We start from the raw sequence: 18,288 nt of genomic DNA, 5'->3' as shown, positions 1-18,288 counted from the left end.
ACAGAAGCAATCCTCAGTTGCTTTGACAGAACATCGAAACACACTTGGGCACTGCAGCTAAGAACTAGTGAGACTTCCAACTGCTGACTTCCAACTTCCTCACAACTTAATATTTTTAGATAAATGAGTTAATTTTTTAATTTGCTTAACTGGATGGTTTAAAGTAATTATTTTGTTTCTAACATACTTTTCAACAAATATTATATGTGTGTGTGTGTGTGTTTATTCACTTAAACATTTATTTACCCTTTTCCCCCTAAAATTCTTTGCTACTTAGAAGTATTAAATCAAACAGTATAGTGGGAAATTTTTCAGCAACTTAAGTACTTATATCTCTAATATGAATATTTAGATTTTTATACCCATTTCTTCCTTTTCAGAGAACAGAATGTAAAATGATGATGTAATTTTACTTTAGTATATAAGATATCAATAAAAGACATCAGAAAACAGGTTAATGAACAAGATATACGAGAAAACGTAAGTTATATGTTGCTTTTGATCATCTTCAATATCTTTTATTGTGCACAGACTGCTACATCACAATTCTTTTTACTTACACTCAAATCATTCCAGGCCTTAACTCTGAATACTGATAAACTCAAAATCCCAAGAAAAAAGTATCATACCACGTGTCCTTCGGCCCGAGCTTTATTCTGCATAGCTTCTCGTTTACGCTGTAGGAATTCTTCCACTTGGTTGGCTCTCTCTACAGATAGGTGTCCTTTTTGCCTAATTTGGACAAATCACAGAGTCAGTAATTTTCAGCATTAAATTCCACATTAAACCTGTAATTATTATTTGAAAGCAGAAATAAAATACACATTCTCTGTGAAGAAGTGTCTGTGTGTGTCTATGTGTGTCTGTGTTTGTGTGTGTGTTCTTAACAGCACTTCAAATCTTGACAAGATTCATTTTTACAATGATATGATTCATTTTACTTACAGACAGTAAAATGGACAAGTTAGTCATTGCCTTTAGTCTTTTTTTTTTTACCTCATTTCAGCATCTTTCATTGACTACTATGAAAGAATGTAAATATGCTGAGTATATACACAGCAAATGAAGAGGTGATAAACACTCACTGAACATCTGCCCCATGCTGTGTCAGTCAGCGTGATAAACACGGGAGGTAGACACAATGTGCACAGACATAACCCAGCCCAGTGAGGAGGTAGGAGGTCACAGCACGAGATCAAACATGGTTAGACTTGGAGATGAGTAGAAAGTTGAGCAAGTTGCTGTCAGTGTTCTATACACTTGGACTGTGGCTAGTATGGCATATAACCTTCCTGTAGCTTTTTTTTGGAAAAATAACTGATCTATGTTCTGAAAAATAAAAAAATCATGAAATGCCTTTCTGTTTCCCAGTAAAAATTTTAAAATTTCTAATTTATATTCCACAAATAATCATTTCTTCAACTTTTTTATAGCAAAAAACTGAAACAGAAAAAATATTTTAAATAAGAAATTTAGCTGTAAAAACTTGAAATGCAGAGCAAAAGATATTTCTCAGAAGCTAAGAGCAGTTGCTACTTTCATAGAGGATGTGAGTTCTATTCCCCGTACCCATGTGAGTTGGCTGAAAACCTCCACTAACTCCAACTCCAGGAGATGTAACACACATGACTTCCACAGGCACCTACACTTATGTGTGTATACACACACACACAAATATTTGAAAGCAGAAATCTAAAATCTACTATATTTTATCTCTATGAATAACAGTAATCTAAAGTCCTTCATCTCGCACGGTACTTAAGAGAAATTCTTTAGAATTTCCATGGTAGGAATTTTCTAGGATTAGGTAATATCTGTAACTGGTTTAAGAGCCAATTACTCTGATGTTCAGCTATTCCAGATAGTTACTGTAGTCCCCCATGATATTTCGGAAACCCAAGCTAGCTTGGGTAGGCTGATAATAACAAGAGGTTTGTGCATGTCTCTGAAGTGCACATATGCTGTCGCCTAGCAGACATAGTCTACACTATAAAACTGAGATCAATTAAGGGGACCTGGTCTGAACTCAGCATGCCTCTGCATATACCCACATAAGATGGCATTATGCCCTGAACCTCCCTGTGTATGTAAGCCTGAGCCAAAGACAGTAGATAAAGTATCAAGTACCATGCTCAGACATGTCATTAGAAACGCATGACTACTTGGTAAGGTTCTTTGTGAGAGTCTTGGAAGTATACATCACTATCTGTCCTTAGATAAAGCCTTCAATCTCTCTGCTTTGCATCATGATGACACTGACATCAACCATCATAGAAGTAAAATATATTTATTATTGTGGTCTATGTGCAGTGTTTGCCAGTATAACACACCAATTAGCACACACTATTAGAATTATTGAACAGTACCTCACTAAAAACATGTATAGCAGCCTTGACTTACACATTTTCACACTGATTGTGCACACATGACACTATCTGCTTAATATATTTAAAAGTATACTTTGGAAGGTGTAAAGATGACTATACCAAAGGGGATAGGAACTCCACAGAAAGACCAACAGAATCAACTGACCTGAACTCTGAGGGCTCTCAAAGTCTGAACCAGAAACGAAAGAGGACCTAGCCCCCCCCCCCCCCCCGCACATATGTAGACAATGTGCAGCTTGGTCTTCATGTGGGGCCCGAACTGGAACAGGGCTACAGTAAAAGCTGCTGCCTGTATGTGGAATATGTTCTTCTAGCTGGGCTGCCTTGTCTGGCCACAGTGGGAGAGCCTTGCAGAGATTTTAAGTGCCAGGTATTCCCCCCCACACACACACACCTACTCAGAGGAGAAGGGGAGGGATGGGGAAAACACTGTGAGAGGGGGTGACTGGGATGGTGGAGATGAGCTAGATGTAAAGAGAATAAGTACAAAATAAAATTAAATTTAAAAATATTGGGAAAAAAAGATCTGGCTGTAAGGTATTTTCTTAGTGATGGATTGGGGTGGGACTAACCCTGGGTTCTGTAACAAAGCAGGCTGAGCAAGTGTGTAAGTTTCATCCCTTCATGGCCTCTGCATCCGCTCCTGCCTCTAGAGTCCTCTTCTGTCTGAATTCCTGCCCTGACTTCCTTTTGATGATGAACTATGATATGGAGGTGTAAGCTTTGGTCAGGAGTTTCATCATAGCAAGAGGAACCCTAACTATGACAATAGCTGAAACAGAATTCTGGGAAATAAAGTTTATATGATGAAAATCAGAGTTTGATTAACTCTGGTACTTTTTAACATAAGTTATCATTTAGTGTAGAAGGCTCATGGGGATGAGGAGAAAATAATTTACTTATTATTCATTTTCTCCATTAAACTCTATTAAGCATTCAGATAAAGTGGCCAAGGCATTGTGGTATATACCTTTAAACGCAGCACTTAGAGGAGGCTGAGGCAGGCTGATCTCTTTTAAGTTTGAGGCCAGCCTGGTCTACAGAGTGAGTTTCAGAATAGCCAGGGCTATGTAGAGAGGCCCTCTGTGGTGGTTTGAAAGAAAATGGCCCCTACAGGCCCATAGCGAGTGGCACTATTAGAAAGGATTAGAAGATGTGGCCTTGTAGGAGAAAGTGTGTCACTGGAGGTGGATTTTAAAGTTTCAAGGGCCCAAGCCAGGCCCAGTGGCTCTCTCTTCCTGTTGCCTGCAGATACAAATGTACAACTCTCAGCTATTTGTCTAGTACTTGTCCAGTACCAGTTCTGTCTGACCTCTTGTTTCTCTCCATGATAGATTAAACCTATGTTTTCCTTTATAAGAGTTGTCATGGTCATGGTGTCTTTTTACATCAATAGAACATTGACTAAGACACCTTGTCTCAAAAGAAAAAAAAAAAAAAAAAAGAGTTCAGATGCAAAGATACTTTAAAGCACTGAGTATCAGTAAAACATTGCCTGAGATTAACAGAAGCATTATAGGCATACGACCCACAAATAGATAGCAGGAAATTAGAAACTAGGGTAGTACCACAGAGATGTTAAAATGGGTTAAGAATTGTGGTAGAACAGGAGCAAGGCCACTAACACAGCCATGGTTAAGGGAAGGACAGGGATAGAGAACAATCATGGTGTTCTTTTATTGGGCAACAGTTTGTCTAAGACAAGCCTTGTTATTTATTTACCTTAGCAAAGAAGTAGATGATTATCTTTCCTTTTCTTTTTGTAAATACATTGAGAGGTAGCAAGATATTGGTGGAAAAACCATACACTATATCCATGCTCAAATTTATTAAAGTTTAAAAAAATTTGAAAGATGATTACAAGTATTTCACAAGGTGACTGTACCATAAAAATATGCAGTAGTCTATTGACAAAGAAAGTGCAACAAAAATGAATCCCCATGTTTGCAGGCACAGTAGACCAGTGAGAGGGCTTCTAGGGATGAGAAAGCAATAGAGTATCCATTGAGCTTCCTTCCTATTTAAGGATGCCTTCTAGAATGAAATGCAGAGGAGAGAGGACGTAGAAAGTAAAGCAGTGTAAAAACATGAATGAGAAGCCAATCATTTCCCAAAAAGTAGAAGTTTAAGGTGTCACAGGTAAGAGGCTAATAGATATGCCATTAGGACATACATATAAGCTATTGTCAATTACCATCAAATTAATTCATTGAAAAAAATCTGATGAAAGATCACCAAGAGATATAAATCAGAGATGAATTAGAAGAGGAAGCATTTTAAGAGAACCAAGAGAAAAGTGGGAATGAGGAAAAGACAAAAGATAAATGTGCTTTGGAGCTTTACAAAAAGTGTGATTCTATTTAAATTCAAGCTATGATTTATTCAAATCAAGTAGATAAAATTATTACAACCATATGTCGGCAGATAGTTATCATATGATCTTTTAAACACTATGTTCTATCTAAGCATTAAAATAAGCCACAATATTCAGGCTGAATCGAAGAGCTGCACATTTGTCATAGTGTAATCAAGGGTCAAATTTGCACATGAAGATTCATTATACCCAGAGAGCAAAAATGTTCAGCTAGACATTGGGAAAACCATCTACAAGTGAAGGTATGACAAACAACAAAAGCACACAGGATGGATGCATACATCATCACAGGCCAACCTGTTTGCACTGGCTTGCTTAGACACGGCCTTCAGTCTTTTCTGAGTTTTCCTAATAGCACCAGCATCAGGGGAATGGTAGTGACCTGAAGCCTCAGTGGGAAATCCTGGACGAACTCCAGGTGGAACTCCTCTGTAGACAAATAGCCACAGTGACTTTCCTGGCTTTCTCTAAAGCAATGCATAGGCAACCTGAGCAGAGCACAGCCATACCTTTCTGGGAGCCATCGACCATATATTCCACCCTTCCATCTTGCTTCGTTATCTTCTGCTCTTAGCCTCTGCATTTGGTCAAAAATGGCATGGTAATGCTCATACTGGCCTCTAGGAGAACAAGGTGAAGGAGAGACAGCCCCTCCAATGCCAAAGAAGGAAGCCTGGGGAGTAAACAAAGAGCTCTCAGATGCCATGTTCATCTTAGAGGGCCAAAGAGGCCTGAGCCATCCTTAAAAGAAAAAGTCAGTTTCAATGCTTAACGTAAAAATAGTAATTACCTAGTTTTAACATATTGATAAACGTATGGCCAAAAGTAAAAGGTTTTCCTACATAAGCAATCAGACAGTAGTATTCTTGGCTACTAATAGTAAAGAATAACTCAATGTGACAAACTAAAATATTATGATGTCACTAAATTCACATAAATATGGAAAAACCTTAGCTTAATTATGAAGCCTTTTAAATATGCTAATATCCTACATTTCATGAATAACTTCTGTGAAGATTAAATATATGTGGTTTTGAAGTCAAGCAGAATTTGATATCACAGCTAAAATTTTAATTAATTATGCATGTGACTTTTGATATACTCAAATCTATTCACCAAGTAAATATGAAGGTAAATACATGATTTAAGTTTATTTTATATCATATAGAAGAGGAGAAACATACCTACTCATAATATTTTTCAAACAAATTGGAAAAACCACAAAAGTAAACCGGCATGCTAGACATACAATGAATAAATGAAGTAGGCGTACTATGAAGTAGTAAACAGATTCGCACACCAGAAAAAGATGGCCATAGGCAAAAATATATTTTACTTTTAAAGTGCTGGAGAAAGATACTGTTTTGCCTAGACTTGATAACAATCTTTTAAAAACACAGACAAGAAAAGAGTGGAGGTAACTAAAATAAACTACATGTATGTTTTGTGTGTGTGCTTCAATAGGTGAAGGAAGGAAGTGCTGTCACAAACACAATTATAAGGCAGATGAGCAGAGCATTAAACACTGAAAAGAAAAGGGGTTACAAGCTAAGCGATACTGAGCCTGGGAGAACGCATTCGTGAAATAAACTTTCCAGTGTATTGAAACGTTTTAAGATCCCCAATACTACACACGTAAGTGGGAGTGAGACACAAAGGCAGAACAACTAAGGGTTGCTCTGTGACAGCAATGGAAGAAGACTGTCAATGAAAAGGCTGAACAGAATGTTTCCTAGTGTTTTCTGCAGAAATGACTGAATGATAAAGGCAGGAGTCCACTGAAAGAAAAACAATCAATGATCTCATAGGACTTAAGCTGAGAGAGCTGAGTAAGTTGAGTGATATCTTTTAAAGCTAGGTGGTGGTAGACACTTTTAATCCCAGCACTGAGAAGGTGGATCTTTGAGTTTGAGACCATCCTGGCCTACAAAGTGAGTTCGGGGACAGCCAGGGCTACATAGAGAAACACTATCTCAAAACTCTCCCTCCACAAAACAAAAACAACCAATTTTAGAATCAAATAAAAAAATTCTGCCAAGTCTAATAAGAGGAAATTTGTCTTAACATCTTGATACTATATATAAAATTTTATGAGAAAGTCTACTTTAAAAATCAGTTCAAGCTGGGCATTGTGTCATGTGTCTTTAATTCCAGCACTTGAGAGGCAAAGGTAAGGTGGACCTCTGTGAGTCTGAAGCCATCCTGGTTTACAGAGTAACTTCTAGGACAGCCAAGGTTATTATACAGAGAAAACCTGCCTCACAAAACAAACAGAAACAAAGCAAACAACCAAACAACTGAACAAAACCAGATCTTGAAGGGCCAGGATAAAACTTGGCAGAAATCAGAAAGCTAACCAAGTGGACTGCTCAATCCCAGTGGTTCTCTCACACACACATCCTCAGAACATGCACTGCGGGGCTGGAGAGATGGGTCAGTGGGTAGGAGGTGCTTCACAGCATACATACTCAGTGGCTCACAACCATCGCTAACCTCTAACTGCAGCGCCAGGAGATCGGATGCCCTCTTTTGGTCTCCACCCGCAGACTTAACCTCCACATGCATATACACAGATATAAAATTGAAATTTAAAAATATTCATTTTAGAGTTAGGATTCTGTTAAAAGGTAGTCATATCTACACAACTGACTACTCTGTTCAATGGTAAGATCTTGACTTTAAATAATTCTTATATTTCTTTTTAGTAAAGTGAGCATAAGTAAACATCTTTGAAGATGTCTATACAAAACGTCAAAAACACTGTGTTAGAATGCTGAAGCAACACAATCTTCTAAAAATCATCTTTACAGAGGCCTTTACAGAGCTTGCACACACTTAGAGCTTCCCAATTACAAGCATAGGTTGATGGACATTCTTAGCACTTCATTTGTGTTTATACATTTGTGCTTCTGGATGCTGCAGGGCATGTGTGGCGATCAGAAGACAACAAACAGGAGTCAGCTCTCTCCTCCCAGTATGTGGATCCTTGGGATCCCACACAGGGCACCGGGATTGGTGGTAAGCACCTTTACACACTGAGCAGCCTCTCTTAGGCACTGAGTTGATGGTATTGATGAACATACTTACTCATGTAACCACTGCCATTATCACAATTACTTCAAGATAGAGCCCTCATGTCTCTTTAGTCAAAAACAAAGCACTGACCTATCTATTGCTATAGTGTGGATTTGTCTTTTCTAACATTGCACACGAATACAATCATACAATATGGGCTCTTCTGTCTATTTTACTTTACTTAGCATGTTTATGGGCTGATCCATGTTATTTTACGTATAAAGAGGTTTTTACTAATGAAGAACATTACACTGTATCTTCCAACAAGAGATACACTTGTTTGTTTGTTTGTTTTTTTTTTTATTTTAGTCCTGGCTGTCCCGGAATTCACTTTGTAGACCAGGCTGGCCTGGAACCCAGAAATTTGCCTGTCTCTGCATCCCGAGTGCTGGGATTAAAGGCGTGCGCCACCACGCCTGGCAAGAGATACACTTCTTACATATCATGATCACTAGGTAAAACTAGGTACAAATTATGTATTTTTTTAAAAAAAGAATCTATAAGCAACACATTGAAAACAGATCAATCAGCCAGGCACAGTGGCACATAGCCAAGAAGTCTTGGACTTTGTAACTGTCCAATAAAGTCAGCTATTTATACTTTAGAGCAACAATGTCTATACATAATAAAAACATTGATTTTGAATTATCTTCATTTTCAGTCTTAATCTATCTCTCCTTTGGGGATTTCTTTGACTCACGTTACACTGTAATTCCAGGTCTGACATAATAAGTATTTTAAACTTAGGAATAGGTAAAAACATTAATAGAATTTACTTCTTATCATAGATGCATTACAGAAATCTATAAAATAAGGCAAACACTATTAAAGATATAGTATCTAACTATCCAAAAATAATGTCTCTTGCACATATCATAGGTTCAGTTCATCTCCCATATGGTGACTCATAACCAACTGTAACACCAGTTCCAGAGGCTGTGACACCCTCTTCTGATCTCTGAGACCAATAGATTTGCATGTGCTGCACATACATACATGCAGGCAAAATACTCACACATATAAAATAAACCTAAAAAATGTTTTTAAAGGAGTAAGGAAGCAACCAGCAAATTCTCAATAGTGTTGGTGAATTTGGCACAAATGCTGGGTAAGAGTCCTGGCCTACAGTTCAATTCAGAATAAGCTAATTTTTAACCATGGACCAAATTCAGCCAGGTAGTACACATCTTTAATCCCGGCACTTAGGAGGCAGAGGCTGTCAGCTCTCTTTGTGTTCAAGGGCATCAAGGTCTACAGAGAGGGTTCCAAGATAGTCAGAGTAACAGAGAGAAAGCCTGTCTTGAAAATCCAAGAAACTGGGGGCTGGAGAGATGGTTAAGAGCACTGACTGCTCTTCCAGAGGTCCCAAGTTCAATTCTCAGCAGCCACATGGTAGCTCACAACCATCTGTAATGGGATCCAATGCCCTCTTCTGGTGTGTGTGAAGACAGAAACAGTGTACTCACATACATAATAAAATAGATAAAATTTTATCTTAAAAAAAAAAAAAAAAAGAAAGCCAACCAACCAACAAGCAAAAGCAGAACCATGCACCAAATCCTGAGCTACTGCTTACCGACCAGGAAGTAGTAAGTACTACTCATATAAAACTGAAGTACTTACAGTGCTATATAACGTTTACCTAAGTAGTGACTTGTAAAAAGAAGATTTGAACTGAATTACTGATGTGAAAAGCATCTTGAAAGACAGAAAACAACACAAATTGAGGACAGTATATATGCATATCTATATATACAGGTGAAACAAACAAAACATACTTTTGTCCACATCATAACTCTGAGAGAAGAAACAAGAATGGTCAGCAGTTCATTTTGATAACCACCTCTTGTCTAATTCAACACTGAGAGGCTAGTGGGAGCAACAGACAGGTGAATTGACAGTTTAACTGCAAGCTGAGCAACAGCTGGCTCACTGACAAAAGAAAAACGACAGTACAAAGGAATATGCATTCATTTCCTACAGCTGTGCGAAAACTTACTGCAAACTAAGCAGCTTAAAACAATATCTATTTATTATCTAATTCCCTGGTTTAGGCAGGTATATGATTTAGGTAGGTATATTTTGCTGTAAGCCAGAGAGGGCTACATTCATATCTGAGGCTCGGCATCTCAGAGCTTTCTGGTTCTAGGGAGTATCGTTTCTCCTTAGTTACTGGTTAGAGATCACTGTTATAATCCTGAAGTCACCTATACTTTCTTGCCACATCCATGCTGGTGGCTACCTTCCAGGTGAGCAGACACATGTCTCTCCCTATGCTTCTTTTCCCTTTCCAGTCTACTATAAAGGAGTCTGCTCTGTCAATGTAATCATGGGAGTGCCCATTTATCACATAATGTAATCTAGTAAAAGGAGCTACCATCAGCAAGTTCTACTCAGAACCCAAGGGGAGGGAATACAAGGTGCACACACTAGGGAAGGGGAATCCCCGGGACTGTTCCAGGATTAAGCTTATGAGTACCGAATACAGGCCGGAACTTCTGAAAGCAAAGCAGGGAGAAGGTGACTGATGGAACAAGGATGGCTGAAGACATTTCTGTCTGAGAATGCAGAGAAGCTCTGGGCTTTGAAAATAAACTCAAAACAGTTAACTTCTCCAATTTAAAGACTCACAGTTGCCCAAAGGGAATGTGTGAACCTAAGAAACTAGGTAAATGGCTGTTGAGGCGACTGGCTATCTAGGTAAAAGAATGGAGGCAGGGAGGCAGTGGACAAGGAGGGGAGCTGGCAATGGAGAAAGGGGGAGTGAGTGCAAAGACAGGAGAATCAGCAGGTGCACACTTAGGAAGTTAGTCCTGCTGCTCAGCAGGAGCTCACCGGAGGGGTGGGGACAGTTATCCTGAAGAGTCTAGCAGTGGCCAGTTAAGGGAATCTTCTGAGAACTTAATTTTCAAGGTTAGGTGAGAAATTCTAATGAGCATATTTGATTTTGTATTTGATTTGTGAGATTCCCTTGGGGTGAAAATCTGTATTAAGCCACGACATAAAAGTTTTAACCTATTTTATAAATGTCACACATGACTTAATTTTTATTATTATATTACATATTAAATACACACAGATACGGAATAAAGCATAATAAATGCTACAGAATTCTAGATAATTATTATTGGTATATGAAGAAAGTAGCTAGCCATACACATTTTACAGAAGATGAGACTGTAGACAAACAACAGTTTACTCTATTGGGATCGAATGCCTACCTTTACTTCACCGCTTCCACCAGCCCTTAAAACATTCCTCCATCCTTGTTCCCTGGCCCTATTTATCCTCTCCAACTTTTGGGGAAAGAAAAATAAACAAAATACCATTTCAACTACTTAATATAAAACATGTAGAATACATTTAGCAGTAACATACAAATCAGTGTGCTTCCTTATATAAGGCATGTGTGGGAGGGGCAGATGCACTGTGGAGACATATCTTACCCGCTGCTTCTCTTGCCTCTTCACCTGCTCAGCCTTCAGGAACCTAATCTGTAACAGTTTCAGACATTTCTCAGAACCCGTTTCTTATCCTCTACAGCCAGGCAAAGGGAGAAACACAAGGCAAACAACTACCTGATCCTTTTGCTTCTTTTCTTTCTCAATAAATTCCAACCTTCTTTTTTTGGCTGCTTCCTTAAACAAAACGAGAATACTTATATCAATATGTACATATATATACATATATTTTAAAGACAGGGTTTCTCTGTGTAGCCTTGATTGTCCTGAACTTGCTTTGTAGAACTGGCTGTCCTCAAACTCTGAGGTCTGCCTGCCTCTGCCTCCAGAGGGCTGAAATTAAAGGTGTGCGCCACTACTGCCCAGCTCTATTAATAATCTCTACTTTGGGGGGCTGGAGAGATGGCTTAGCGGTTAAGAGTACTGATTGCTCTTCCAGCAGTCCTGAGTTCAATTCCCAGCACCCACATGGTGGCTTACAACCATCTGTAATGGGATCTGAGGGAAGGTATATCACATACATAAAATAAATAAATAAATCTTTAAAAAAAACTCTACTTTTTATATTTTCATTAAAAAAATACATCAACATAAGAGAGATACCAAAAGAAATAAGGAGACGTGAAATGAAGAAAGCAAAGATATTGTAAATATTTGAAAGAAACAAGATGGAAAGGCTCTATCTATAACAGGGATTCTCAACCTATGGGTCATGACCCCTGGGAAAATCAAATGACATTTTCACAGGGGTCACATATTAGATACTGCATTATGGTTCATAACAGTAGCAAAATTACATTAAGAAAGTAGCAGTGAAAATAATTTTATGGTTGGGTATCACCACAACATGAGGAACTGGATTAAAGAGTCAAAGCCATTAGGTTGAGAAGCACTGCTCTATAACATTAGTGGGTTTGCTGTTGTCTTAAGAACTATTTTTGAAAAGCTTTAAAATAAGCACACATGTATCTTTATACCTCAGACATTTTCTTCCTTTCTTCTCCAGAATTTATTTTCTTCACGGGAATTTGATGGGTCTGGACAAATAAAATAAAATAAAATAAAACTATGAATTAGATAAATTAGATAAGATACTCATTTGGAAATTACAAATTTGTGTAAGTTTAAAGTAGGAAAAGATAAAGCCAACACAGTCATAACTGTTTCAAATTTGCTGTACTACCTTTTGATATGCCTTTCACTAAGCAGACAGGTATACAGCCCTCAAAGAAATCATGAAAATGGGTTCCTCATCATCAACTAGTTTTGTTTTCACAACATATTGTAAAAATATTTTGATTTAATGATTTATTTAAAAATAATTTATAATCATTTTATTTAATAATATTTAAAATTTTAATATGTATTCAGTATATTTTATCGTGTATACTCCCAAATTCTCACCTCTAGCACTTTTTGTATCACCAAGCCCCACACAGTTTTGATCCATGTACACTCCATCCAATCTCTCCCCTCAATTCCACCTGGGTCCCCCTCAAAACACATACCTATTTCAATTTCCTCTCCTTTCTGTTTTCATAACTGAGTCTTATAACCCATATATGCCCAAAAGTGTGGGGCTAGCCAATGAATCACCAGCAACATATTAGGGGTACACACCCAAAGGAAAGTGACTCCCCTCCTCCAGCAGCGATCAAATTCAGGTTGTCAGACTTTGTTGTGAGCCCAAGAAGAAGGTGTTTAAGATGGCGGCATATTATCGATGGGTTATATGAGTTATTTGATATTCTCTATCGTCTTACATAGAGAGTATTTATGGGATAAAATGCCAAGTTGGCCCTCTGAAATCATCTGATTACTTTCAGAATGCTATTTCTGCACTGAAGAGATACACAGAAATACTGTACTAAAGAAATCGTATTGTTTTCTGCCACCTAAAAAACAAAACCAAAATTAAAGTGAGTCCACCGCTAACACATGCTCCTGCAGCTCCCTCTAGTGGCTTAGTGCCAGCAGCCTTAAAGAAATGCCTGCACCTCCAAGTAAAAATAGTCAGCCTCCAATAAACTACTGCAAATTTGAATGTAAAAGATATTTCATATTTTTTCAGGTAAATAGTTTTTTTAAGAAAAATAATTTAAAAATGAATCATTCAAGAAAAGTCAGCAATAGGCGCTTATTTAAAATCTCCCAGTCAGGCACTGTGCTGTGAGCTGACACCACCTCAGCTCTTCAGGAGAAAAGAGAGAGAGAGAGCAAGGGTTCTGGGAGATGAGGTGGCCATGGAAGCCTGCTGTAGAGAACTAAAATACTGTAAAACTTGCTGCTTCCTCTTAGTCTATATATGTGTTATGACACTTGACAAGTTTCCTATCTATATGATTGTTATGTTTTCACTTTTTTCTATGATTCTTTAAAATTTTCATAATTTTACTTCTATTCTCTTTTATTGCAGAATAAAATCATTTTCAGCACTGTAAGTGTGTGTTCTGTGTTATCAAGCAAATAGTCTCTGTTGTACAGTAAATTTGTGTTAGGTTAAATCTTTTAAAGATAAGTTATGGCACATCCCAAGGGGTGGTTACTATTTAGTTTTCAATGGGTTGGCTTAGAAAAATCAGGTTTATTTGCTTAAAAAAAATTTAGAAAGTGCTAGACTTGGTGGCACATGCCTTTAGACCCAACATCTGGGAGGCAGAGGCAAGATCTCTGTGAGTTCCAGACAAGGCTGGTCTACAAGGTGAGTTCTAGGACAGCCAAGGCTGTTACACACACCCAGTCTCAAAAATAACAAAACCAAAACACAATTTAAAAAGCGGTAAGCTTGCCTAAAACCCCAAAGCTGGCAGGTAGCCTTTGTCATCCGAGCCACTTTCTCCGTCACTCAGATTATGACGGGTGGGATATAACGTTCTGAATATCAGTACTAGGAATATGAAATTCCCACAGCATGCAGCTTGTGTCCATTGAATACTAACTGAAAATGAAGGAAGCATTATTAAATACACTTTATTTGAGTCCATCGGCTATACCAAAAAACCACATGGTTTATAGTCCTGGTCAAAAAGGGACCTTTTCCCATATTATTAATTCAGCCCCCATTTCCTTCTTTTTTACAGACTAGTGTATGGCCAAGAGGTAAAACTAGTCTATTTCAACAAGTTCACGCAAGTGTGTATTTCTTATTGATTTAAACACATAAGATTGTCTGCCCTCCCCCCAATGGTGGAGCTAGAGAAGATACCCAAGGAGCTGAAGGGGTCTGTAACCCTATAGGTGGAACAACAATATGAACTGACCAGTAACCCCTGAGCTCTTGTCTCTAGCTGCATATGTAGCAGAAGATGGCCTAGTCGGCCATCATTGTTAAGAGAGGCCCCTTGGTCTTGCAAACTTTATATGCCCCAGTACAGGGGAACGCCAGGGCCAAGAAGTGGGAGTGGGTGGATAGGGGAGCAGGGCGGGGGGAGGGTATAGGAAACTTTCGGGATAGCATTTGAAATGTAAATGAAGAAAGTATCTAATAAAAAAATATAACAACAACAACAAAAAGAATGTCTGCCCTCTTTTACCCATGGCCAATATGAGTTTTATTCCCCAAGAAATCAGACAAGCTATGCATGTCTATATTACAAGTGTTAAAAATGGGTTGCATGTGTAAATACTATTTAGAATAAATAGGTCTTGAAAATTATCTATGAAATAAATTTACTTTTAATTGATATTTTTAAAAATCTATAAAAAATGAAACATGTTTGTAAAGAAATTTTGGTATGGAATGTAAAATTTTTTAAAAGCATATTTGTAGCAGTGAAGTCAACTTAACTGATTTCATAGCAATAGATTATAATGCAATCCTGATGATAACAAGTGAAATACTTAGAATTTTCTTAAAGAAAGGCATTGTTTGGATACTGAAAACATGTTTCTCCCTTCTTTTATTTTTTAAAGTTGTTAAAAGCACAGTAAGTCAATCTCAAATTTATCAAAATACTTCATGGAAAAAAATGACATGATTATACTAAAATAACTTCAAATACCAATGTGCTTCCCTAGAAACCAAATTGTTATCACCCAAATTATCTATGTATGCAAAAATCTCTTTCAAAAGTTGTTTTTTACTTATTACTTCACTCTAAATCATCATCTACACAAAAGCCAGGCTTTCCAATGTTTATTTGTAACCTTAGAAGCTGTGGGCCAGTAACCTAGTCAAAATAGTGAGTTTCTGGCTTTCTGAGAGATCCTGTCTCAAGAAATAAAGTGTAGAGGAACAGAGGTACCTGAAGTTGAAGGCTGGCTACCACGTACACACACACATTACACACAGCACATACACACATACATTATATGCCACACACATGAAGGAACATCTCAAAGAACACTGGTTTATTTGTGCCTTGAAGTCGGGGTTTTATTTGTCCTTTCATCCTATTTAGAATAGTTAGAAAATAAAGGGCATTGCTATCCTGGTAGGAATTGAACTCATTCAATCGTTTATTCATTTAAAAAAAAACTGAGAAAATTGCAATTTTGTGCAAACATGTATAAAATTGCCCCAAAAGATGTCATTCTAATATACATGGCATTAAAAGGATATACACAACGTACTGAAGAAGTTCTGATAAGTAAATTTGTTCTATTTTTTTGTTGGGAGGGGCAAAAGACACAATGAGGAAAAAAATGAAAAAGGTCTGTGGAAAAGAGTATTAGCATATTTATAACATCTCTATCCTTTCGATCACTGGGAAACTTTAAACAAACTTTAAATGCCACTGCTGCCAATGTGACAGTGTCCCTGGCCATGATGCCAGCATCCTATTTATTAATCTAGAAGGGAAAGCTAGAACACTCATCGTAAACAGGTGGCTCCTGTAGGCTTCTGTTCCCTCAAGGGATTTTACTGTTTCCATAGTAAAATGATAAGAGATGAGGACATAAGTATTTTACCCAGCAAGGGCTTATAAGAAAACTGTGCGATACTGAAGGGACTTGAGCCTACAAAAGACAAAGAAAAAACACTCAAAAGGAGGGGAGGGAACAGATCAAACAAGAGAGAGGACAACATGCTTACAGGGCATGGTCAGTAACTGTTGAGAGGCCCACTTAGCTGCTATGCTGAATCTAGGAGCAGGAAAGGTGGAATCCTCAAAGTTCCCTATCACCTAAGCGCAAGCACGGAATTTACATGGCAGAACTTTGGACATGGATCTAGTATATACATTTTTACTTCCATGAGCCTGTTTCTAATCTAATAATTTCAATTTCTAGATTATAATAGGAAGTTAAAGAGATTTTATTAAGTTTTAGTGTCTTTAGCTACTAATAATCCTAGCAAGTTATGGGTCTTTTCTAACTAAAATAATAATAATAATAATAATAATAATGAAAATTCTTTTTTATGATTGATTTTATTATAATATTCTCTAGTGTGATCAAGTAAGTTTACTATTATCATTTTTCTTTCCAGTTTTTTCTCAATACTCATGAACTTGCTACAAATGACAAGGACAGGAGAGACAGCTCAGTAGTTAAAAGAGCACATTTGATGCTCTTCCATAGGACCTTCTTTCAAGTCCCATCACCCACACTGTGGCTCACAACCATTTGTAATTCTAGTCTCAGGAGATCCAATGCAGTTTTCTGGTCTTCATGGGCACTGTATATGTAGCAAAGCACAAACATACATGCAGGCAAAACAATCATACACATAAAAGTAAAAATAAAATCTTAATAAAAGTACAAATAAAGAGAAGATGATTTTTCTAACGTGAGTTTCACTAAAATGTTGGATATCAGTTCTTTGAAAAAAAGTAAGGCTTCAAAGTGACTTGATACCTAAGTTATCATTAATTCACTTATTCAATAAATATTTATGGAAAGCTTATTACAGGTCAGGATATATTTTCAGTGGCAATTTATGGTGACCAATATAAAACCTTCATACTCCTGAGGTTTATACACAGAGATAAGAGAAATACTATTACTAAACAAAAAAGCATTTGATAATAATAATGTGGAGACAGACAAAGCACAGTCGCTTCCCAGCGTAGTTTATGAATGTGGGAAAGGGATGGCTATTATTGATACGGTATAATCACAAAGTGAGTAGTGAACACACTGTCTTTAGTTATCTTTTATTGTTCTTTTCTAATAGTGTGATAAAACTCCATGAACAAGGCATCTTAGAAAGTGTCTAATTTGGCTAATGGTTTCAGAGTGTGTGAGTCCACAATGACATGAACAGAGATAGAGTGCAGAACAACAGAGACCTCACATCTTGGTGCACAACCTAGAGGCAGAGAGAGAACACTGGAAATCACATGAGACTTTTGAAACCTCAGAACCTGTCCCCAGAGAAACAGCTCTTCCAACAAGGCCATCCATCCTAAACCTTTCCAAGCAGTCCTACCCACCGCGGACAGAATTCACATACATGTACCTATGGTAGCCATTCTCAGTCAAATTATCACAGCTATGGAAGAAAACAGCAAGAAAAAAACTCATACTTTTTCAAGCAGCACTGAGCATGTTGATAATAAAATAATGGTTTAGCTCAGGGCTGCCATCCACCAGCATGGAAGAAGTAGAAGATGAGGCTCTGAGAGGTCAGAAGGCTGTCAGAGGACGCTGAGGAGCATCCCATTGCCCAGAGGCTGCTGACTGAGATGAAAAACTGAGCTTCACTCTAACACAGTGGTCAGTCTTCTCAGCCCTCAACCCATGGAAGCAGAAAACCAGCTAGGACATCATTACCTATGTGAGAACAAAAGTGGCTAGAACCAAATAGGAAGAAGTGATAAGAAACAACTCAATATGTTGTGAAAGCGTTGCTGAGAGCACACAGTACTAAAAGAGCACTCAGTGATGACTACCAGTAGTTTTGGAACAATTGGAAGGATAGAGTTGATGTTTACAAGAATAAGGATATTGCCGGGCCTGGTGGCGCAGGCCTTTAATCCCAGCACTCGGGAGGCAGAGGCAGGCGGATTTCTGAGTTCGAGGCCAGCCTGGTCTACCAAGTGAGTTC

The 18,288-nt window shown here is 37.8% G+C and overlaps 1 protein-coding gene across 4 annotated transcripts in view; it reads right to left on the bottom strand.

Moving 5' to 3' along the window:
* Window positions 1-18,288, bottom strand: part of Nek1 (NIMA related kinase 1) — a 132,909-nt gene that overhangs the window by 73,831 nt on the left and 40,790 nt on the right. For 2 of the 4 annotated variants that reach the window (XM_029531854.1, XM_029531855.1), the window contains exons 12-15: window positions 12,275-12,334; window positions 5,271-5,434; window positions 5,059-5,190; window positions 630-732 (exon numbers count right to left, since the gene is read on the bottom strand). In XM_029531854.1, the coding sequence (XP_029387714.1) occupies window positions 630-732; window positions 5,059-5,190; window positions 5,271-5,434; window positions 12,275-12,334 (459 nt within the window). Of the gene's footprint in view, window positions 1-629; window positions 733-5,058; window positions 5,191-5,270; window positions 5,435-11,057; window positions 11,133-11,282; window positions 11,331-11,414; window positions 11,475-12,274; window positions 12,335-18,288 lie in introns of all 4 variants that reach the window. The other 2 variants (XM_021218780.2, XM_029531856.1) reach the window with 2 other exon arrangements.

Source organism: Mus pahari, chromosome 19 (genome assembly GCF_900095145.1).
Source record: "Mus pahari chromosome 19, PAHARI_EIJ_v1.1, whole genome shotgun sequence".
NCBI classification, from domain to species: domain Eukaryota; kingdom Metazoa; phylum Chordata; class Mammalia; order Rodentia; family Muridae; genus Mus; species Mus pahari.
This window is presented reverse-complemented; position numbering and strand designations above follow the sequence as displayed.